Consider the following 22,953-nt stretch of genomic DNA (forward strand, 5'->3'; position numbering starts at 1 on the left):
TGATAAAGTTGTACAGTGAAACCTACTCTCCTTTTCTCATCAGTTAATCTTGAATTGACTCTTGGAAGAAGGATTTGATTTTCTCCAAACTGTATTCTTTAGATTTCCAGTCTAACATCTCACATTCATCGTCTGACCCCACTTCCCTCTGTTCATCAGCCATTTTTCCTTTTCCTTTCTTAGCTGCTCTAGTCTTCTTGTGATACATTTCCACAGTTAAAGATTAAGATTAAGTTTTTATTCATCATGTTGCAGCAATTCACACACAAATTACATGCAATTGAAATTTATCTTGCACCCCCTCTTACATATCACACACACAAACACATGCATTTCAGAGGGGGTGCAGGGCAGCCATTTTTTCGGCACTCATGGAGCAGGTGGGGGCTTGGTGCCTTGCTCATGTGCACCTCGGCAGTGCTCTGGAGGCAAACTGGTAACTCACCAGCTACCAGTCTGCTTGCTTGGTCCACACAGGGGACTCGAACCGGCGACCCTCCGATTCCCAGCTGTCGACCCAGCAGACTGAGCTACTGCTGGTTCTGCGATCCTGGAGAGTCCTGTGTTTCCTGTGATGGAGGGAGACTCTTGGTCGGAGCAGCAGTCATCGTAGCTATTTTCTCAATTCTTGCAAATGCTTACAGCATATTATGGTATTCATGATAGTGGTGACGTGGTGATTATCATCTAGCTATTCTATTCCAGCACAAGGTTCAGATTCAGATCCTGCTCCAGCTCACTTCTTCAAGATCAAGATTTTCCCATAATTGCTCATTGCTATGTTAAACGTGTTCTTTAATAAAGATTTATTTAAACAGAAGCCACGGCCACAGCAAATTATATAAAAAAAACAAAGATAAAACATTTGTCTAGCTTGATCAAAACATGCTATGTGACAAAAATGATACAGGAAACATTTTGGAGAAGAAAAACAAAATGCAGTGATTACAAATGGGTGTGGTGCGCTTCCTACAACAAAATGTTATGGATTCTTGATCAGGCTCATTGGAATCAGGCAGTAATGTTTGGTGATCTGCTGCTAGTGGTCGATTTGACCGCTGCACTCGTCAATCATTTCCTCCACTGCCTCCACACTTTTCTCCATTTTTAGGTGCTGGTGCTCCATTTCTGCTCTCCACTGGGTCAGGATGTTTTTTTCTCTGCTCAGCTCTTGTTTGCGCTTTAATAAATCCTGTGCTGTGTCCATTCTATTCTCCCTTATTCTCTCTGTAATGTCACTTTCCACTGACTCAAGCTTAGTCTTGTTCTCTTCCACCTGGCGCTCTCTCTCCTCCAGTTCAATTGAGATGTGATCTCTATCTCTTATGAGGGTAAATCTAAGCTCTTTCAGTCTAGAATTTAGACCTGTCGTCTCATCTGAACCCGGCTGTTTTTTCCCTGAAGAAAAAGAAGCACAACATAGAGGTAAATAAAATTATATTTATATTTTCTAACAACACATATTCATTCATTTTAATTCATTTCTGAAACATAACCCATTTGAGGAAGGACATGATTACGTTTAGACAGGCAGACAGACAGATGTCAGTTACATGGTGAAAGAAAATGGAAAACCAAGGATTGTACACTGAAATGCATCACTGCGTACATACTGCATATGACAGTGATGTGCTACTTACGCTTGCATATGCACACACAGCCAACCACCAAGCCAGCAACGCCCACACACACGCCAACAATCAAATAAATCTCACCAGCTGAAATGATAAAGCACACAGCAGCACCTGTAAGACACTTTCTACAAGTTAACACAAATAATTCATTTGTGTGAAGTTGCTGGTAGTTACTTCCTATAAGGATGTTTTATTTTCACCTGTGTTGGTTTGTCAGCTGTTTATTGAAAAATCTGTGAAGAAGAGATCTTCACAGATCAGTCTGGCCTGATAGTGGCGCTGTAATATTCACTTTTACATTTTGGTCTACTGCATTTGAACCATTAATCTAAAGTGTTGTTTTTCCTGGATTCCTTGGGGCTTTCGACATCGACCCATACAGTATAGGTTCATTTCCACCCAACTAGATTTTCCACCATTCTGATTTTTGGGTCAGTTGTCACAATATTTGAACCAAGATTGATTTAAACGTTCTTTCTGTTTTTACATAATTTGCCGCCAAATACAAGTGGGAGAGGCTTTTCCCCAAAAAGTGGAGATGGACACTGATTATGACAAAAAATAAACATCAATCAACCTGATGGTGGCGTTTCAACAACAGGAGTTTACTCAATAACAGAGCAATGACTGGACTATAACATTTTACTGTGTGGAGGGACGATCATCAATAACCTGATAAATGCCATACAGACAGAGCCATTAAAGGCTGACAGAATGACAGACAAATGAGAATCAACTATTTCCAAGAATCCTTTAGTATCATGCAGGTAAATCAGAAAAGAGAGGCCATGATGCTGCTAAACAGTGTGTCTCTGTGTGTTATGTATGTGCATTTCCTGTCCTCACATGTTAACATGTTGCCTTTGAGGGGAACAATACCAGGATTCTGAAAAAATAAATAAAACACCACAAATTAGTGATAGCTCAACTCAAAACTCTTGAGACAATGAAATGCTACGAACTTTATATACGATTGTTTATATCATTGTTTAGATCGCATGTAAAGGAGTATAGGAACTCACACATATGTCACTTTGATAACCAGTTAAAACTAAGAATCTGTTGCTTTCAGTAAAGAACACGTACCTGCTGCGTGTGTGTGTGTGTGATTGTCGGCTCACCTCAGTGAAAATGAAAGCTCTGATTAAGAGTCCAAAGTCCTCAAATAAAATAGTTTACTATCAGATCATTATCATTATTTGATTCTCTTAATGTTTAACTGAGACGCTCTGAATTTCCTGTCAGGATTTACACACTGTTGATATTTAATAACTAAACTAAACTAAACTAAACTAAACTAAACTAAACTAAACTAAACTAAACTAAACTAAACTAAACTAAACTAAACTAATATTGGTGTGTTATGTTGTTCATGTTTTAATTTACTTTCTATGCATTTGTCTTTGAAGCTGTTGAAGCAGAATATACACTGCAACAATAAACACTGTGTTGTGTCACCGTGGCAACCAAGTTCAGGGATGTTTTACTGATTTACTGACTGCAGAGGGCAGCACCTGAGCCACGGTGAGAATATGTGTGTGTGTGTGTGTGAGTGTGTGTGTGTGCGTGTGCGGGTTTCCCTTATTCTGCTTCTCTTAGACTCCACCCACTGCTGATGGCCTGAACTTGATTGAAAATTTGCAGAAGTACAACTCAAATACCTGACATCTACTCCACAAAAAGGCAGCACAGGAAGAGGAAGAGGAAGGTCTGATCTGCTTTATATTTAAATCACCCAGCATGTTCAGTCAGCAGCCAGACAGCATGGAGGTCACAGCTCGCTGCATCGCCCTGTGTGAGTACCATTATTACAATTATTAGGCATTTCAATGCCATGGCCGAGTGTTAGGGCCAGAACAAAGACAGAATATTTAGCGGAAAAGTCTAAATGTTATGAGAATAAAGATTTAATGTAGCCTCCTGAGAATTCAAAGAAAACTCTTGAGCTGTTTTGATGTAGTGAATACTAATCTTAGTTTTAGTAAAATACTTTATAGTAGCTTAAGCAATTCAATTCTTCTGCTCTCTCTTGTTTGCTCAAACACAATTCTCAAATAAATTTTCATAACATTGTATGTTTGTAACTTTGTACTGCATTGACATGTTACACATCAAGTGTATCTACTGTACATGTGGAATGTTTTATTTTTTTTAGATCCTCACTGTTTCTCATGAATAATTAGTTTAATGCAATCAAACATGTGACCTCACTATTTATGCACCAAATGAAACATCAATCCACCTGACATAACTTTGGAACCAGGCCTGGTAGAATCATCTGCCAGTATATCTGAGATGTCGTCTGTGTTTGTCTCATGCAGTTGGAAACATCTGAAGTAAGAGCTCAGGAACTGCAACAGCTGCAACAGCTGCAACACAAAGAGAGATGATGTCCAACATGGCACAAAAAGAGAGAGAGATGATTGTAATGGAAGCCAACTTGAATCATCTGAAGGAGGAGAACAAAAAGCTGCAGGAGGAAATCCAAAGATGATGAATTATTATTGCCTTTTTTAATGATAATCACCAAAATTAGAAGGAAAAGATCAAATGGAATCCGACTTCAAGTTTCTCTGAAACAAAGACCCAGACTGCCAGAGGAGTACTGGCAAATAGAAGTTATATTGGAGCGCCCCCCGGTGGGAGGAGTCATGTAAAGCCTTTAAGCCATTAAAGGCTTTACATGAGTGAAAGAGAAAGATTTAAAAAAACAGCTTTACAAAAATGTACAACTTGCTATCAATGAAAATTAAATAATATGAATATCATTGAGATATCATGATGATTGACACTGTGACCTATGCCAAACATTAGCTCCTCCTCAAATGAAGACAGAGACAGAACACACAAAAATCAAGTCGGTCAGCATGGAGGCAAGAGGCAGGTCTCAGCTCTCCTCCTCGTACTCTGTATCTGGTAGGTATATCACTCCAATTTTATTTCGTTAACAAGTATATGATCACAAGTACTTTTGAGTATTTTAGTCTTAATGAAGGTTATTTGAATGATATTTGGATATTGCGTTGGTGTTGTATTACTTTTACTCCAGTCAGTGATCTTCCCGTGATGAGGCAGCATTGGTCAAATGATGACCTACGCCCTCTGAGGTCATTTGGGATATAAAAGGCCGCCAAGAACTTATCAACTGATTCATTCTCTCCAGGGGACGTCAGGCTGCTTTTGGGGACACATTCATTTTTCTCCTAGATGAAAGACCCCAGATCGGTATGTAACGGGGGTGGCTGACCAGCTGTACTCTCTGACCAGGCCGGCAGCACATCCGTCACTCCTAGTTACCTCTGCGTTGTGTTCATTTGGTGTTGGTGAAGAAATGACCGGACCACAGACAGCTACTGGTCTTTCTTTAATGCTGATAATTGTCTCCCTGTACAAATAAAATAAAATAAATGTAACATGCGGTCTCCCAGACCCGAGTCATCAGCCCTCTTCTCAGTAACGTGGTGCGAACTGACACACCTGCACTTGTTACGTGCCTCTAAGGACACAAAGTAAGTACATTACATTACATTACGATCATTTAGCAGACGCTTTTATCCGACTTACAATAAGTGTGTTCAACAAAGGTAGATAGAAGAACTTCAGGTCACAAGAAATCATAAGTGCATTTCCTTCCTAAACCAACAGCTAAGAGCATAACTAGAGCTAGAGTAGAAGTGCAATAAGTTAGGTACTATGATGAATGAGAAAAAAGGACAAATTAGAAATGAAAGAAAAAAGGACAAATTAGAAATGAAAGATTGGAAAACAAGAGCATCAGAAGAGCTAGGATAGAGTAGGTGATGTCCTAAGAGGGAGGATCCGGGTAGTGTTTCTTGAAGAGATGGGTCTTCAGCCTGCGGCGAAAGATGGGCAGCGACTCCGCTGCCCTGACATCAGTCGGGAGATCATTCCACCACTGAGGTGCCAGAACAGAGAAAAGCCGTGACCGCATCGATCGCAAGCAGGGGCCGCTGAGCGCTGGGGCAGCCAGTCGCCTGGAGGCAGCAGAGCGAAGTGGTCGGCCAGGGGTGTAGGGCTTGACCATAGCCTGGAGCTGTTCCTTTCACTGCCCTGTAGGCTAGCACCAGAGTCTTAAACTGGATGCGAGCAGCTACGGGGAGCCAGTGTAGAGAACGGAGAAGGCAAGTTGTGTGGGAGAACTTGGGAAGGTTGAACACCAGACGAGCAGCAGCTTTCTGGACGAGCTCCAGAGGTCTGATGGCGGAAGCCGGGGCGCCAGCAAGGAGGGAGTTGCAGTAGTCCAGGCGGGAGATGACAAGAGCCTGGATCAGCACCTGCGCTGCCTTGTCGGTGAGGAAGGGACGAATCCTCCGGATGTTGTAGAGGAGGAATCTGCAGGAACGCGTCACCGAAGCGATGTTTGCCGAGAACGACAGTTGGTCGTCCAGGGTCACACCCAGATTCCTCGCGGTCCGAGTAGACGTCACCACGGAGTCATCTATGGTGATGGCCAGGTCTCGGTGCGGGCAGCCCTTCCCCGGGAGAAACACCGTCTCAGTCTTGTCCAGGTTGAGCTTCAGGTGGTGCTTCGACATCCACCCCGAGATGTCTGCCAGGCAAGCAGCGATGCGCATCTCCACTTGGGTGTCAGAAGGAGGAAACGACAGAATCAGCTGGGTGTCATCAGCATAGCAGTGGTAGGAGAAGTTATGGGAGTGGATAACCGAACCAAGAGATGTTGTGTAGAGGGAGAAAAGAAGAGGGCCCAAGACCGAACCTTGCGGAACCCCAGTGGTGAGCCTACGTGGCTTCGAAACAGAACCTCTCAGTGTTACCTGGTAGGAGCGACCTGTCAGGTAGGACGCGAACATGGAGAGCGCAGAGCCAGAGACACCCATTCCCTCAAGGGTAGAGAGAAGGATCTGGTGGTTCACCGTGTCGAATGCTGCAGACAGGTCCAGGAGAATCAGGACAGAGGAGAGAGAGTTCGCTCTAGCAGTTTGGAGTGACTCGGTCACTGCCAGGAGGGCCGTCTCGGTCGAGTGGCCCACCTTGAAGCCGGACTGGTGGGGGTCCAAGAGGTTGTTTTGGTGGAGGTACAGGGATTGATGTCTGAAGGGTCAAGAATTGGTTTCTTTAGAAGCGGAGTGACTCTAGTAGGTAAATAAATGAAATGAAATGTAGAAATGTAGAAATTAACAATGCACTCGACCACACATGAACTACAAAATGCAGAACACAACCAGCATTACTACTGAAAACAATGAACAACACATACCTGTACAAATGATATAAAATAAATGTAACATTCGGTCTCCCAAATGCGAGTCATCAGCCCTTCTCTCATATGGCGCAAACTGAGAGTGGCGCAGCATTGACATCGTCAAACCGAGAACTCTTCAAGTAACAGTACAGGTATGAACACTTCAAATTAAATCAAACACATTTAAAGATGAATAATACAACAACCAGACATACCAAAACGCCTCAGTCCCTCTCCCCCTCGGGCCACACCTCAGCTACTCAGGTGTCCCCTAGGTATCGGCCTTCCAGGATGCCGCCTTCACGGCGAAAGGGAAGTAACTGTGCCCCATAGCGTGATGAAATGAGTGAGCATCGGTTCTCCTCATCTGAAGAGTCAGATGGGTACCAGTGGGAGCATGCCTCAGGCCTGCGCATGCGGCAGCTCGACTCCCTTGCCACGAGTGTTTTGATCCCACAAACAAGGATGCTAATGTTAACGATTATCTTCGTGAAATTGAACACTGCCTTGTTTATTTGCCTCACGTCACTTCACGTGAGAAACTGAAGCCCATCGAGAAAACAGCTTCCAGTAGCGTTCGTGCATTTATTGAGACAAAACCATCTCGCATCCGTCACAGCTACACAAGGCTTTGTAGTGTCCTACTTGACGAGTACATTAGCCAAACTCAGCACCATGCATATTCACCAAAAGCGAACAGAACCGCCCGTGAATATTACAGACGACTGAGGAGTGCCTACTTTCAATTTGCTTACTGCAAGAACAGGAGCACAGAAGATGCAGTCTCCATAGCGCTGCACTCTGTCCTCTCACATCAGGACAATAAGGACACATATGCAAGAATGCTGTTCATAGACTTCAGTTCAGCATTTAACGCTGGCATCCCCTCTAAGCTGATCAACAAACTTGCAGATCTGGGCTTCACAGCTCCCACCTGCAACTGGTTACTGGACTTCCTGACCAACAGGCCCCAACATGTTTGGTCAGACCACCACTGCTCTTCCACCCTCACCCTGAACACAGGCGTCCCACCACGCTGTGTGTTGAGCCCGTTCCTCTACTCCCTCTTCACCCACGGCTGCAGACGCAGACCTGGACATAGTTCCAACACCATCATCAAGTTTGCAGATGACGCAATGGTGATTGGCCTCATCACAAACAACGATGAGTCAGCCTATAGGGAGGAGGAGCATCGCCTGGCTACGTGGTGTGACGGCAAGAACCTGCTGCTGAACACCATTAAGGCCAAGGAGCTCATTGTGGACTTCAGGAAGAATGCTGACACTCATCTACCCATCCACATCAGCGTGTGGTGGAGCGTGTGACCAGCTTTAAATTCTTGGGGATCTGGTCAAGAAGGCTCACCAGCGCCTCTTTTTCCTGAGGACTCTGAGAAAATCTCCTCAGAGATCCCGGTGAACTTCTATCACTGCGCGGTCTGCGCGCTTCGAAATTCATGCTGCGATTGAACACAACACTTCTGTTGAGGGGGGGCGGGGGGAGTGCGCACTTCGAAATCGGCGATCTCCCGCACTGTCTCGCGGACCGGATAGGCTCGTGGACTAATTAAGTGAAGTTGGATCATTTCCCACAGCACACCTGAGGATATCTCACGGCACACTAGTGTGCCGCGGCACACCGGTTGAAAAACACTGCTCTATTCAATAGGCTGGGGAAAGAATCCAAGAGAGCCCAGATGCCCCCTTAATCACACTTAATGACACTCAAACTTTACACAGCAGATTTGCTGTGTTTTCCTCTACCAACAACTGCTTGTTACTTTTTCCAGAAGCAGATTACTAACAGCAATAACCTTCCTTTCTCTTTCTTTTTCCTTTAATTTCCACATTATGCCTTTTCTTTGTGTTAACAGCAATGACCTATGAATGGCAAAGGTAACCTTGCTGTGTATGTTTCTTTATAATGTGTGTAAATGTTAAGGTTGTGCAGTTAGAATTCCTCTGCCCAGATGTTTCCTTACTGACTGCCCAGATGTCAAAAGCCTTAATGAACTGTTTTGTGAACATTCTCCCACACCTAAGGATTGTCCAACTCCAGGTTGTCCTTCATGTAGGAGCCATTTTGCCATTTATCATAAGTTGTTCTAATCATTGTCTTTATTTCCATGTTCTGAGAATTTGTGCCCTCTACAGGTCAAAAGGCCATTAAATAGGAGAGTGACCGATAGGAGGCGTGGCTGACTGGGAGCACACAGCTTTTGACCTTGCTGGCTTGCTGTAGGCAGAGGATAGACTTAGGAACCTGCTCCTGATTGTAATTCAAGTTTCAGCCTTCATTGATCTAAGTTATGTATGCAAACCCTATAGGACCTACTTATGAATAAACCAACATTATTATTTGAACGTTGCCTGGACCTCTTTGGATTTCCTTTCTCGCAATTCAACAAGCGTCTAAGAACCCCCAGTCACCACCAACAAGTGACCAACAAAGGGACAGCCTTTTTGGTATAAACGGTCACAACACTTCAGGACTTTAGACTATGTGCTAAGGACTTGTGAACTTTTCCGCCCTAAGGTTGCTCTTGAGGACTGTGGCTGCAACCCCAACCTCAAGACCAAAGGGGGGGATGTTGGGCCTACATGGAACATTCCAAGCCTAAGGTCATGTGGTCCCTCTGTTCACAAAAAACTACAGCTCTATCTCTCTCTCTCTCTCTCTCTGTCTCTCTCTCTCTCTCTCTCTCTCTCTCTCTCTCTCTCTCTCTCTCTCTCTCTCTCTCTCTCTCTGTCTCTCTCCTGTGGTGTCTTCAAAGGCCTGCTATTAATGTCTATTAATCTTGTTTATTATATTCATGGTTGTGTTATTAGTCTGAGTTTAATAAACTTGTTATATCATAACAAGAAGTGTCCGGTCTTGTTTGTTTTGAATGTTGTCTGATCAATACTCTGCCACGTCAAGACCTCACCCCTTCTAGATTGATTTTTGAGTGCATAACCAATCCTTAACTTGTTCTGTTTTGATCATTTTAATTGATAATGAATCCTTGAGTGAATCCCCAAGGACTTTAATATGATTTAAGTTATTATTTTCATTTTTAGATAGCGATATTTGATAAAAACCTATTGCACCTACAATACAGTAGAGCAACCACCACTTTATACTTTTCAGCAGTAAGCAATCATAATTCATTTCTAGTCAAGTCTGTTACACATTGTGACAGGCAAGAAATGGAAACATGCTCAAACTAAATGAGACACATCTGAAACCACACAGTCATCAAATTATAGCTGTTCGTGCAAAGCGTAGCGCGTCTCAATGAAACCATGGCAAAGCCTCAGAATAACCACAGCGATCACACGCAGGTCAAAGCAAACTATTTTGGTTGTCACAGGTAGAGTTGCGAGTGTGAGAACATCGGAACAATACAAAGCTGCTGCAGAAGAGTATTCAGAAGTTGATTCAAGTGCCAATAAACTGTTTCGCAGTTGTCGTGGTGATGCTGGTTTTTGTGAAGAAAAGAAAAGCCGACCTCCTTCTTAAACAATTCATTAGTATTGGTTTCTATTTCTAAATGTTGCCATTTTAGTCCATTACATTTATATAGCTGCTGTAGGTTGTAGTCATGGTGAATATCCTCACCCTCGTCAGACGCATCTGTGACCTGTGACCTGTAAAACAAATTAAATGTTGCGCTGAGGTTAAGAAACAGGCAAACATCACAACTGTAAATCATCAAACGATGTTCATGGTTTGAAACTGTACAAACAAAAATAATGAGATTGCACAAAGATTTATTTATAGGAACAGTCTGTACATGTATATTTTTAGTCTGTACACATATATTTTTAGTCTGTTTATATACATATTATTCTGCTGTTATTTAGTCTGGTCTGCTTTCTGCTTCCAGAAAACAACCTTTTGCACTAAATTAAATTTTGCACTAAATTCAATGTCAAAATAATTTTTCTATCTGCTGCTGCTGACGTCTCGTCACACAGAATTTCAATGAACAGTATTAACCTGTGTTTTTCTGTGCAAATGACAATACAACTTGAAACTTGAACTTGAAACTTAAGTACAGATGAAAACAAAAAAGAAAAACAAAAAAAGTTTCCCCCATAGTTGTTTTACTTTGATTTAGGCCTCTTTTTCTATTAGTTTGCCCCATTATAAAACAGGTTACCTTATCTCGCAAAGGTTACCTTGTCAACAAGGATTTCTCTTTTATTCCTATTTTGAATAACATGGGTTACCTTGTCCTACACGGATTTCTACTTATTTCTGAATAAAACAGGTTACCTTGTCCCACAAGGATTTCTCTTTTTGATAGAGCAGATTACCTTATCTTGCAAAGGATTTCTACATATTTCTGGATAAACTTACCCTGCAGAGGCCACCGGGTTCTAAGCTAAAACAGAATAAAACAGGTAGCTAAATTAAGGTAAAAGAACACCTAAATAACAATAATAAATAAAAACGTGAAAAATTAAAGCAGATTAAAACAAGCTAATACTGAATAAAGCAGGTAGTTACAGTAGGTTACAGTGCAGTGAAAGATGATGTTTAATTAATGCAGCGGCAAATAGAAAAGTCTTCAGACTTGATGTACACGCTAACCATGTGGACCGTTTTGGAGAGTCTCACTAAAACGTATGGTGGACTAAACAAGACAAGGCAGAGGTTCATCATCAGAGGTTCGCGAGGTTCATCATCATTCTGAAGGAAAGAGACACTTTATGAGCAAGACAAAACCATCACTTACAATCCTGTAGCAGAATGAACATTGACAAGTGTCATCTGTGGGAAACGTAGTAAATAAAGGGTCACTTCACATTCTTCTGTTGGTGGTTTTCTCGCCTGGTTCATGTCGAGGCCCAAATTATCAGCAGCATCTGCAAAATCTTAAAAAACAGAATGTGAGCGAGCGGATGAGAAACAGAGCTGTTGAATATATCGACACCACAGTAACCACTGCAACTGTCAAACGTGGTGAGCAGCCTCAACACTTTTGTCCTGAAGGAAACAAGCCTCTGCAGAGACTCAAGTAAAACAGAAAGCCAATTATCATACCGCATCTCAAATTATTTAAAATATATAGAAATAAAGTATTCGAAATTCTCCACTGACTTTAGATTCTTACACAGAAGGTGTGTGTGCAGACAGATCAAGTAGACTTGCCAAGACGAGTTCAATAGAATTAAAGCAAAGCTATGAAAGTAAGATGAACCTCTTGTCTCTCTTGTGACGATGGCATACACAGCCAGCGGTGGATCAGCTACACCAGCCTCTAAAGAAAAACCCCAAAAAGTCATTATCCCATTCTTGAGTCTTGAGTTCTGTACCTCTGTGTTTCCGATAGTGAAGCAGTCCCACAAGCATCAAGAGTGGAGCCACAAGAAAGACAGAGCGTAAGATCCACAGGACAGGGGAGTATTGAACTGCTGCATGAATGACACCAACTTTGCACCCTGTAAAAGTATGAGAGAAACCCAAAATCCAAACCCATCCTCTTATAGTGCGGCATTAACGTGATAAGTGAACGTCAACATTTGCAAGCACTATCATATCTCACCTGTAACGATCAGTCGACTCTCTGGTGATTCTCCAATTCCAGACATGTTACACTTGTAGAGTCCTTCATCAGACTGGGACACATTTTGGATGGTCATCTCTCCTGTAGGGCTGAACCTGATGGGGACGCCGTCTTTATAGAAATCAGCTGAAATGCTGGAGGGAGTTGTTTTGTTTTGGCAGTGCAATGTTATAGTTTCTCCTTCATCAATGGGCAGAACTGGACTCACCAGGATCACATCACCACCTGAAAAGTGTGTTTAAGATATTGACAGACATTTTATGTACAATCATGAAACGAAGAGAACATAGCTGCAAAAAAAATAAGATGTATATTTGGTTATCATCTGTATATGGGGGCAATATTCTGTAGAGGCACCGTGTCCAATATAAAATTAGGAGTCCTAGAGTAGAGCTCTGGGGAGCCTCACCAGTTATATTAATGAGTGACAAGTTCACATCTTTATACCTGGACACAGATATGGTGGTAAGATCTAAATTATTTAAACATAGATTTGGGTAGAGATTTTGATAAATCATAATTATATTTTCAGAAATGGAAACAATAATCTCTTCCCGTCCTTAAAATGCCTACCAGTGACAGTGATGTTAATGGTTTTGCTTCTTTCCCCGTTTTTCGTCTCACACCAGTAGTGTCCACTGTCTGAGCCATAAGCTTCTTTAATTTTACACCATAATGTAGAATCTCCAGCTTTAGAACACTCATTCAAAACTTTCTTGGCATTCCTCACATGGCTCCATCCAGCCGACCCCACCAAGTCCTCACAGGCAAACGAGACGGACTCATACTCAAAGATCTGCAGTCTGGATGGATCGATACGAGGAAAAACTGCTGAATCACAGAGAGAGGAAGATTTTAAGATTAAAATGAATATTCTTTAGTTGAAAACCATGTCTTTGACGAAAAGGTTTTTACAATATGTGCAATGTCAATATGTACGTTTCTTCTCTCAATGTACACATAATAAGCTTTCATAAAATCTTGGATAGAATTTGCTAAATGTGACAATATTGAAGTTCAATCGTGAGAAATTAAAATCTACACATTTTTACAGACAGAAAATTGAAAGGTTTTGCTCAATTTGGCTTTTGCCTTGGCCAGAAGGATGATGTAACAGTAAATCATTTATCTTTTGGATGAATTAACCACTACTTACCACTTTTCTTAGCCAAACAGTAGTGAATTTGTACAGCAATCACAATCAATGTGTGCATCACTGCAGAGACATATTGAAGATATATTATTTTTTATTTTTTTAAAACAGATGAGCTCAGTCATATTTCTACTGTATATTTAGGTCATCTTTTTTATCATTTGTGTCTTATTCATTACTTCAGAAACTCTTGTTCCAATCATATTCCATAGTGAAATTTGACTCAAATCACGAGGAACGCACTACTTTTACGACATAAAAAGACATGCACTATGACTACATATGATGTAGATAATAAGACATTGGACCATTATGCCATTTTATACATAAGAGAGGAAATAATAAAATGTAGCCACTCTTGACATTTGATGGATGTTCTGTGATACATAAAATTCTAAAATGTCTACTAAACTAAACTTGAATTTCTTTAAAACACTTGTGTTTTCGTTTTCATGATCAGCTTAATTTTGAGTGATATTTTTGCTTAGATTTAATTATTTATACAGTGTAAAATAAAAAGCAGAAACCAGAGCCTGATACTTACACAGAGTGATAGCTGTGATCTCCATGTTGGTTGTCTGCTGACTGACTGAGCACTGGACAGAATGATAGATAAATATAAATTGACTAAGACCCGCCCCTTCCTGCTTATATGTGGTGCAGATGCATCAGCAGAAGCCAGGCTCTCGTGAATCTGCTTCAAAATCATAAGTTGTTATGGCAACACAGATGTTATATACCGTATGTGTTATTGTATTATTTTATATCAGTACACAGGTGACTTGTTAATGCTCAAAGTGAAACAAAGTACAGCAACATGTTTATGGTTCCACTGATGCATTGGTGTGCCAGCTTTAGCTGTTTATTATTATTATTAGATTTCAGTCAGTGATTCTGCTCAGTGATTTTTTTATTTTCTCTGCTCCCTTCTGTAATCTTTGTTCTTTTTACCAACTTTCTCCTTTGCCCCACTCACAAATCCCAAAATATTACTTGGAAGAAATAATAATAAACATGGTTATAATAGTAACCAGACTATAGATCCAATATGCATCATGCACACTGCAGCAAAAAGGGAAAACTGATTGAAGGACATTATGGTGTGATATTTACACCATCTTCACAGAGAGTTTGAGTTGCTTTACTGAAGGTCCTGTTGTTTGTGGTTCAATGGTTCATATGGTTCAATGATAATAAGGATCCGGGTCTGGGCGGGCAATGAATGTTATCCCCAAGATGAATGATTAACCGATTATGGCTGCAGAGTTTCATGAGGAGACAGCAGGTACGTGTTGATTGAATAATGTTTCTACGTCTGATTCACCTAATATCTCATTTTAACCACAGTTATGATGAAAGCTTCTGTGTGAGTGTTTAATCAAAGCTACATTCTTTAATGTTGCACAGCTTCTTGCTGTAATCTGTTTCCAGAACTCCAGGGTGCTTCACCACTTGCACGGATTGTTCTCAAAAACTCAATTCGGAAGCTTTTGTGTTTTGGTTTTCCATCTTTCCCTCCTTCCTTCATGTAGAGGTAACTTACACACAAACTGTCTCATGTCAAGTGTTCAGAGCAAACGCTACCAGATTCAGAAGATTCATAGTTTTTTAATTTTCTACAAGTAAAATCCAGGTGGAAATGTTGACTGGCACATGTCACTACAGTCTCACTATCCACTGTGCGTGTAGATGTACATTTTCAGTGTAGCTACTGGACTATTTGATTAGCTGGGTAAAGACAAAAAGCATGAGATCATAGAGACAAGCGGCCAAAATGAGCATGCATGAGCAGCAGCAGGGAGCTCAGAGTAAAACCACTGCATTAAGGGAAAGCAAGCTGAGGTGTTTTTGCAACTAATTAAAACGTTCTAAGGACATCCCACTGGGTGCAGACAGAACATACTTGCAGGATCCTGCTTATGGGATATGATTCTGTTGATAGAACTGTGTTGAGCTGTCCTGGTATATGATTCTAAAAGACAGCAGCCAGCCAATCAGAACGTCCTCTCATACTGAGCCTGTTGTTTCTAGGTCAGTCTCAGCTGATTGGTCCACCTCAGCCTATAGTGGCAAAAACTTGGCGATGACATCGTTCTGCCGTGTCTCCTGGAAACTGCCACTGATTCAGCTGGCTTGACGTTGGAGTGGAGCAAACCAGACATGACACCCAGATTTGTGTTTGTGTGGCGTGAAAAGAAGGAATTTGTGGACATAAAACATCCATCATATATGGGAAGAGCGTCAATGTTCATAGATGCGCTGAAGCACGGGAATATTTCATTGAAAATTTCCAAAGCAAAACTCTCAGATGAGGGAAGATACAGATGCTTCATGCCAACACTGAAAATAGACACTTTTGTTGATCTTGTTGTTGGTGAGTAGCTACACACACCACACACATAATTGTTCAAACTCTCCTTGGCGTACAGCAAGTCCTTTAAATCTATGGGTTGAATTTCTCCATTTCCTCATCATCTTTAGGTGTGGTGTCATCGCCTCTGATCAGGTTATCAGGGATCGATACATCCAGCAGTGCAGTGATGTTAGAGTGTGAATCTGCATGCTGGTATCCAGAGCCTGAGGTGCTTTGGCTGGACGCTGAGGGAAACATCGTCTCTGCTGGGCCTACAGAGACGCTCAGAGGTCCTGATGGTCTCTATACCGTCAACAGCTCAGTGACTGTGGACAACAAACACGGCAACACATTCACATGTAAACTACGACAGAACAAAACCAACCAGACCAGAGAGACGCAGATACACGTTCCAGGTGAGCAAACATCTCCTCAATGTTCTTCTTTAAAAGCAGCAGGCACAACCCATGTGGAGAGGGATTTTATAATATTTAGCAAAGAGGCCCAAAGCACCTGACAAAGATTCAGTTTTAGCGGGAGAGGATCAGGCAAGCAGGTTGTGGGCTTGGAGGAGGCTGCTCATTTAGAAAAAGTGGCCTATGAAGCTGTCTCAAAGAGGTGCAGGACAGAGGGTCCCTCATTGTGGCAAACATCAAGATGAACCCTTTGAATATAAAGACCCACTGAATTGTTGTTTACATGTAAATGTGTTTTTTCCTTTCAGATGATTTCTTCATGGTCCAGTCGTGTCCTGCTGTTTTCATCTGCATTGGTTTGGCTGTTGGCATGTTTGCTCTTCTACTTTCCTTTGTTGTGTGGAAACTCAAAAATCAAAGGAGTAAGTTACAAACTAATCTCATAATCAAAAGCCATTCCATTAAATCACAAACATCTTAATATAAAACATCTCATCGCTTAATATAAATGATGCAAATCTTGTGCAAATTCACACAGAAACCAAAAAGGAGCACAAGGATGAAATTGATGAAGGACAGAAGCTCGACTCTGAGGTTCAAAGTCTGACTGGAGGACAAAGTCAGACAGGAAACGTACCAATGGAAGACCTGAAGAAGAACAAAACAAAGGACAAACGTGTAAGTAGACATTGATTAATATAGAAATCTTACTAAATGTACCATTAGTGATCATATTGTACCTTTGATCATTGGTTTATAATCACTGAGCAATAAGTAAAGTAGTATATTTAGTTAGTATAAGTTTACATTCAGTGTGATGTTCGTCTCTGCTTCATGTTGCTTATTGTTCATAGATTTTCAAAACCTTTCCAGCCCAACACAGCACTCACTGAGTCTCCATCACCAGCTTTGCACCAACACCTGAAATTGTTTTGAAGTTGTCAAAGTCAAATGTGTAGCATCAGTGTTTCCATTAGCTTCCATATGTCCCCCAGCACATCTAATGAGAATGGGGCGGCAGTGGCGCAGTCCATAGGGTACTCTGCTTGGGAACAGGAGGGTGGCAGGTTCGCGCCCCCTGTGGGCCAAAAAGTCTGTATTGGCAGGGAGTTGCCTCCAGGCCAATGCCGAGGTGCCCTTGAGCAAGGCACCCCACCCAAGGCAGACAGCATTGGTGTAACCCTGGCTTTTCTTCTATTTGCTTCCTCTACCATATTGAGCAGGAAACTCCACTTTAGTTTTACATCTTCTCCATCTGTCCTCCTCTCTCACAGTCAAAGAAGAAGCTCCTGGAGGAGCTTCAGAAGAAGACTGAAGCTGAAAACCGTCTAAAGACTCAGGTTCCTCTCTTTACATTTATGTTTCTTCTCTGTTAGCTCAGGTGTTACTTCATTTCTCCCTCTTTGCATGTTCTCCACCATATGTACGATTTCATTTGTTTTCCAACCACTAATATTTGTTTTCAGTTTCTTCTTATGGTCTTTTTTCTTATCACCTGTTATTTTTACTTTATCTTTAGTTTATTGCACATTCAAAACAGAAATGCAACTTGTTGAGTGAAGTTATTCCATGTTGGTAAATGAATGTGTGCAGTTTGTAACTTTGAAGTACTGCATTGACATCTTACACATCAAGTGTATTTACTGTACATGTGGAATGTTTTATTAGATTCCTTACTGTTTCTCATGAATGAATTAGTTGAATGCAATCAAACATGTGACCTCACTATTTATACACAAAATGAAACATCAATTTACCGGACAATAACTTTAGAACCAGGCCTGGTAGAATCATGTCATCACTGAGATGTGTTCTGTGTTTGTTTCCTGCAGCTGGAAGCATCTGAAGTAAGAGCTCAGGAACTGCAACAACAGCTGCAACAAAAAGAGAGAGAGATGACAACAATGAAGTCAGGCATGGAACAGAGAGAGAGAGAGATGACAACAATGAAGTCAGACATGGAACAAAGAGAGAGAGAGATGACAACAATGAAGTCATACATGGAACAAAGAGAGAGAGGGATGACAACAATGAAGTTAGACATGGACCAAAGAGAGAGAAAGATGACAACAATGAAGTCAGACATGGACCAAAGAGAGAGAAAGATGACAACAATGAAGTCAGACATGGACCAAAGAGAGAGTAAGATGACAACAATGAAGTCAGACATGGAACAGAGAGAGAGAGAGATGACAACAATGAAGTCAGACATGGACCAAAGAGAGAGAGAGATGACAACAATGAAGTCAGACATGGAACAAAGAGAGAGAAGGATGACTGTATTCGAATCCACCATGAATCATCTGAAGGAGGAGAATCTACAACTGCTGGAGGAAGTCAAAAGGTGCTAAATAATTGTCTTTTTTGATGAGTTTGAAATATAAACGATCACTAAAATTAAAAGAAAAAAAGGAAAAGGCTGATGAAGCGAACTTAAAGCTTCCCTGAAATAAAAACCAAGAATGTCCACTGGGTAGCACTGTAGTACTGGCAACTGGAAGGGCTACTGAGGGGATAGGGCGTGGATAGGGCTCTACACTGGACCAGAACTTCACCAATAAAGGTCACATTTACACAAACACTGACATGAAAGCACAAAACACCTAAAGGAAACTTTTTGTAATGACACATTTGAGGTGAAGGTAGTTTCAATCTCAGTTTTTGCTGCTAAATCAAGTTGTACTGAATCAATCTTCAGTAGTTCAGAGTTCTTACTTCAGCTCTTGAGTGCCAATTGTGGTTCCATTGCTGTCTGTCACTCAGCTCTCCACCCAGCAGGGTCACTGTGACCTCTGATCACAGTCACAGTGACCTCCTCCTCTCTAACACTTCTGACTCTGTCAACTTTTTCCAGTGTGTGTAGCAGCAGCCCTACCTGGTCTAAAGGCATCATCACTGTGGACGAGGTCGACCTGAAAGGCGAATATGTTCGTCTCAGGAACATTTCTGCTGAGGTAATGCAGTGCTGTAATGCAGAGTATTTGAGCTCTTACTGATATTAACAACATTACGGTTGGACAGGAGCTGCACTCTCAGTGTTAAATCCCAGGGAAGTGTGTGCATATACATTAATAACAACTGGTGTAATAATGGATTGGTGGACGCAAGTCATTGCTTTCCAGACCTGGAGATTTTGACTTTAAAATGCAGTCCCTTTTACCGACCCAGGGAATTTACTACTGTCACCATCACAGCAGTTTACATCCCACCCAGTGCAATACTAAGGAAGCCCTGAGTGTTCTCTACCAAAACGTCAGTGACTTGCAAAATACACATCCGGAGGGTGTTGTCATTGTTGCAGGGGACTTCAATCAGGCAAATACGAAGACAGTCCTCCCTCACTTCCATCAGCATGTGGATTTGCAACCAGAGGCATAAACACACTGGACCTGGCCTACAGTAAAATCCAAAAAGCATTCAAAGCTGCTCCCCGCCCTCACCTTGGCTCCTCAGACCATCTCTCTGTTATGCTTATCCCTGCACAGGCCCCTGCTCACCAGAGGCAAACCCACGGTGAAGCAGGTGAGAGTGTGGTCTGAATGAGCTATGTCAGCACTTCAGCTGACTGCTTTGAATGCACTGACTTAACATTTTTAAGGCTACAACAGACAACCATCACACTAATGTGGAGGAGTATGCTATGTCTGTGTCTGCATACATCCAGTTCTGTATGGAGGATGTCAATGTCACCAGTACATCACCACACGTGCCAACCAGAAACCCTGGATGACCAACGCGGTACATGCAATGCTGAAGGCACGGAATTCTGCTTTTAAATCTGGTGACACAAAGGCACTTAGATCAGCAAGATCCAACCTGAACTGTGCCATCAGAGAAGCAAAGCATGCCCACTGCGAGGAAAGCTGTTCCTCGCCATGATAAATAAACACAGATAATTCAGTTTATTCTATGCAATCTATAGGTAGCAATAGTAGTAGCATAGCAAAGCATCCTGTCTCTCCACATTCCCACTCTCCTCTGGTCTCATAGACTGATTTGTCATCCATTCTTCATCTCTTCCTCTCTCTTATCCATTTTTGATCACACAGGAAAAACAGTTGCTTAACTGTCAGATGATGATCCAGATTGATGGCAAAAATTTCATCAGGTACACGTTTTATAAGCAGCACGCTCTCAAGCCTGGATGCAGCGTCACTGTGAGTGTTACTCCATAGCTCAATGTGTTTGTTGCATCTTTCGATTTTACCGAACCTTTTGCTCAACTCGTTCTTTCCATTTATATTCCTTCATTCAGCATGAAAACCTGAACAGGTAAATCACTGACAGCAATGTCGATTTAAGTTTGTGACCTTTGACTTTAACAGATTTGGGCTTCAGATTCTGGATGCCAGAAAGCTGGAGACCTGGTGTGGAGCAATCAGGATCCCTGGACCTTTGAGAGCTCAATAAAGGTCATCATCAAGACTAAAACTGGAGAGGTCTGACATCATCTGACACCAACCATTACATCATCAGTCTGAACTGTCACATGAGATGTTTAACTAATCTGAATGTTTGTTTGCTTTTGTTTTCCACCAGGTAATGGCCATGAGGGAACAAAAGATAATAGATCCATAATGCTGAATGCTGCTTAAAATACTAAAAATGATGAGTGTGTTTTTACTGATGTTATTTTAATTTGTCACTAGTGCCTCAAATGCTTTCTGTCTGTTTTTATGGTAATACTGAATAAAAATGTACACAATTAATGATTTTACAGTTTATTACTCAGTTGATAAAGTTGTACAGTGAAACCCCCTCTCTTTTTCATCATTAAATCTTGAATTGACTCTTGGAAGAAGGATTTGATTTTCTCCAAACTGTATTCTTTAGATTTCCAGTCTAACATCTCAAATTCATCCTCTGACCCCACTTCCCTCTGTTCATCAGCCATTTTTCCTTTTCCTTTCTTAGCTGTTCTAGTCTTCTTGTGATACATTTCCACAGTTAAAGATTAAATTGAAATTTATCTTGCACCCCCTCTTACATGTCACACACACAAACACATGCATATCAGAGGGGGCGCTCATGGAGCAGATGGGGGCTTGGTGCCTTGCTCATGTGCACCTTGGCAGTGCTCTGGAGGTAAACTGGCAACTCACCAGCTACTAGTCTGCTTGCTTGGTCCACACAGGGGATTCGAACCGGTGACGCTCCGTTTCCCAGCTGTCGACCCAGCAGACTGAGCTACTGCTGGTTCTGTGATCCTGGAGAGTCCTGTGTTTCCTGTGATGGAGGGAGACTCTTGGTCGGAGCAGCAGTCATCGTAGCTATTTTCTCAATTCTTGCAAATGCTTACAGCATATTATGGTATTCATGATAGTGGTGACGTGGTGATTATCATCTAGCTATTCTATTCCAGCACAAGGTTCAGATTCAGATCCTGCTCCAGCTCACTTCTTCAAGATCAAGATTTTCCCATAATTGCTCATTGCTATGTTAAACGTGTTCTTTAATAAAGATTTATTTAAACAGAAGCCACGGCCACAGCAAATTATATAAAAAAAACAAAGATAAAACATTTGTCTAGCTTGATCAAAACATGCTATGTGACAAAAATGATACAGGAAACATTTTGGAGAAGAAAAACAAAATGCAGTGATTACAAATGGGTGTGGTGCGCTTCTTACAACCAAATGTTATGGATTTTTGATCAGGCTTATTGGAATCAGGCAGTAATGTTTGGTGATCTGCTGCTAGTGGTCGATTTGACCGCTGCACTCGTCAATCATTTCCTCCACTGCCTCCACACGTTTCTCCATTTTTAGGAGCTGGAGCTCCATTTCTGCTCTCCACTGGGTCAGGATGTTTTTTTCTCTGCTCAGCTCTTGTTTGCGCTTTAATAAATCCTGTGCTGTGTCCATTCTATTCTCCCTTATTCTCTCTGTAATTTCACTTTCCACTGACTCAAGGTTAGTCTTGTTCACTTCCACCTGGCGCTCTCTCTCCTCCAGTTCACGTGAGATGTGATCTCTATCTCTTATGAGGGTAGATTTAAGCTCTTTCAGTCTAGAATTTAGACCTGTCGTCTCATCTGAACCCGGCTGTCTTTTGCCTGAAGAAAAAGAAGCACAACATAGAGGTAAATAAAATTATATTTATATTTTCTAACAACACATATTCATTCATTTTAATTCATTTCTGAAACATAACCCATTTGAGGAAGGACATGATTACGTTTAGACAGGCAGACAGACAGATGTCAGTTACATGGTGAAAGAAAATGGAAAACCAAGGATTGTACACTGAAATGCATCACTGTGTACATACTGCATATGACAGTGATGTGCTACTTACCCTTGCATATGCACACACAGCCAGCCACCAAGCCAGCAACGCCCACACACACGCCAACAATCAAATAAATCTCACCAGCTGAAATGATAAAGCACACAGCAGCACCTGTAAGACACTTTCTACAAGTTAACACAAATAATTCATTTGTGTGAAGTTGCTGGTAGTTACTTCCTATAAGGATGTTTAATTTTCACCTGTGTTGGTTTGTCAGCTGTTTATTGAAAAATCTGTGAAGAAGAGATCTTCACAGATCAGTCTGGCCTGATAGTGGCGCTGTAATATTCACTTTTACATTTTGGTCTACTGCATTTGAACCATTAAT

General features: G+C 41.6%; 1 protein-coding gene and 1 pseudogene across 2 annotated transcripts; one reads left to right on the top strand and one right to left on the bottom strand.

The window, feature by feature from the left end:
• Positions 1–10,739: 10,739 nt before the first annotated feature.
• Positions 10,740–14,143, bottom strand: LOC143010749 (low affinity immunoglobulin gamma Fc region receptor III-A-like). Of its 2 annotated transcripts, none has more exons than XM_076163272.1 (6): positions 14,110–14,143; positions 13,569–13,628; positions 12,986–13,240; positions 12,392–12,637; positions 12,162–12,287; positions 10,740–11,720 (listed from the first exon to the last, which is right to left on the bottom strand). In XM_076163272.1, exons 1-6 carry the CDS (start codon positions 14,132–14,134, stop codon positions 11,578–11,580), a joined length of 855 nt encoding a protein of 284 aa, XP_076019387.1. In that variant the 5' UTR covers positions 14,135–14,143; the 3' UTR covers positions 10,740–11,577. The 2 variants fall into 2 exon arrangements, with proteins under 2 accessions (XP_076019387.1, XP_076019385.1); XM_076163270.1 differs by having other exon boundaries at positions 12,986–13,243.
• A 676-nt stretch (positions 14,144–14,819) lies between these two features.
• Positions 14,820–21,043, top strand: LOC143010608 (uncharacterized; annotated as a pseudogene).
• The last annotated feature ends 1,910 nt before the right edge of the window (positions 21,044–22,953 follow it).

This window comes from Genypterus blacodes, unplaced genomic scaffold (assembly GCF_046128005.1).
Source record: "Genypterus blacodes isolate CSIRO-AG114 ecotype Tasmania unplaced genomic scaffold, CSIRO-AGI_Gbla_v1 ptg000129l_1, whole genome shotgun sequence".
Taxonomy (NCBI): domain Eukaryota; kingdom Metazoa; phylum Chordata; class Actinopteri; order Ophidiiformes; family Ophidiidae; genus Genypterus; species Genypterus blacodes.

Excerpts from the sequence above, each read along its gene's own strand:
- LOC143010749 (XM_076163270.1), bottom strand. The coding sequence starts at position 14,134 with ATGGAGATCACAGCTATCACTCTGT. Across the intron at positions 13,629-14,109 it reads GATCACAGCTATCACTCTGT|TGATGCACACATTGATTGTG; the intron begins GTAAGTATCAGG and ends ATGTCTCTGCAG. Across the intron at positions 11,721-12,161 it reads TCACTATCGGAAACACAGAG|ATTTTGCAGATGCTGCTGAT; the intron begins GTACAGAACTCA and ends CTGTTTTTTAAG.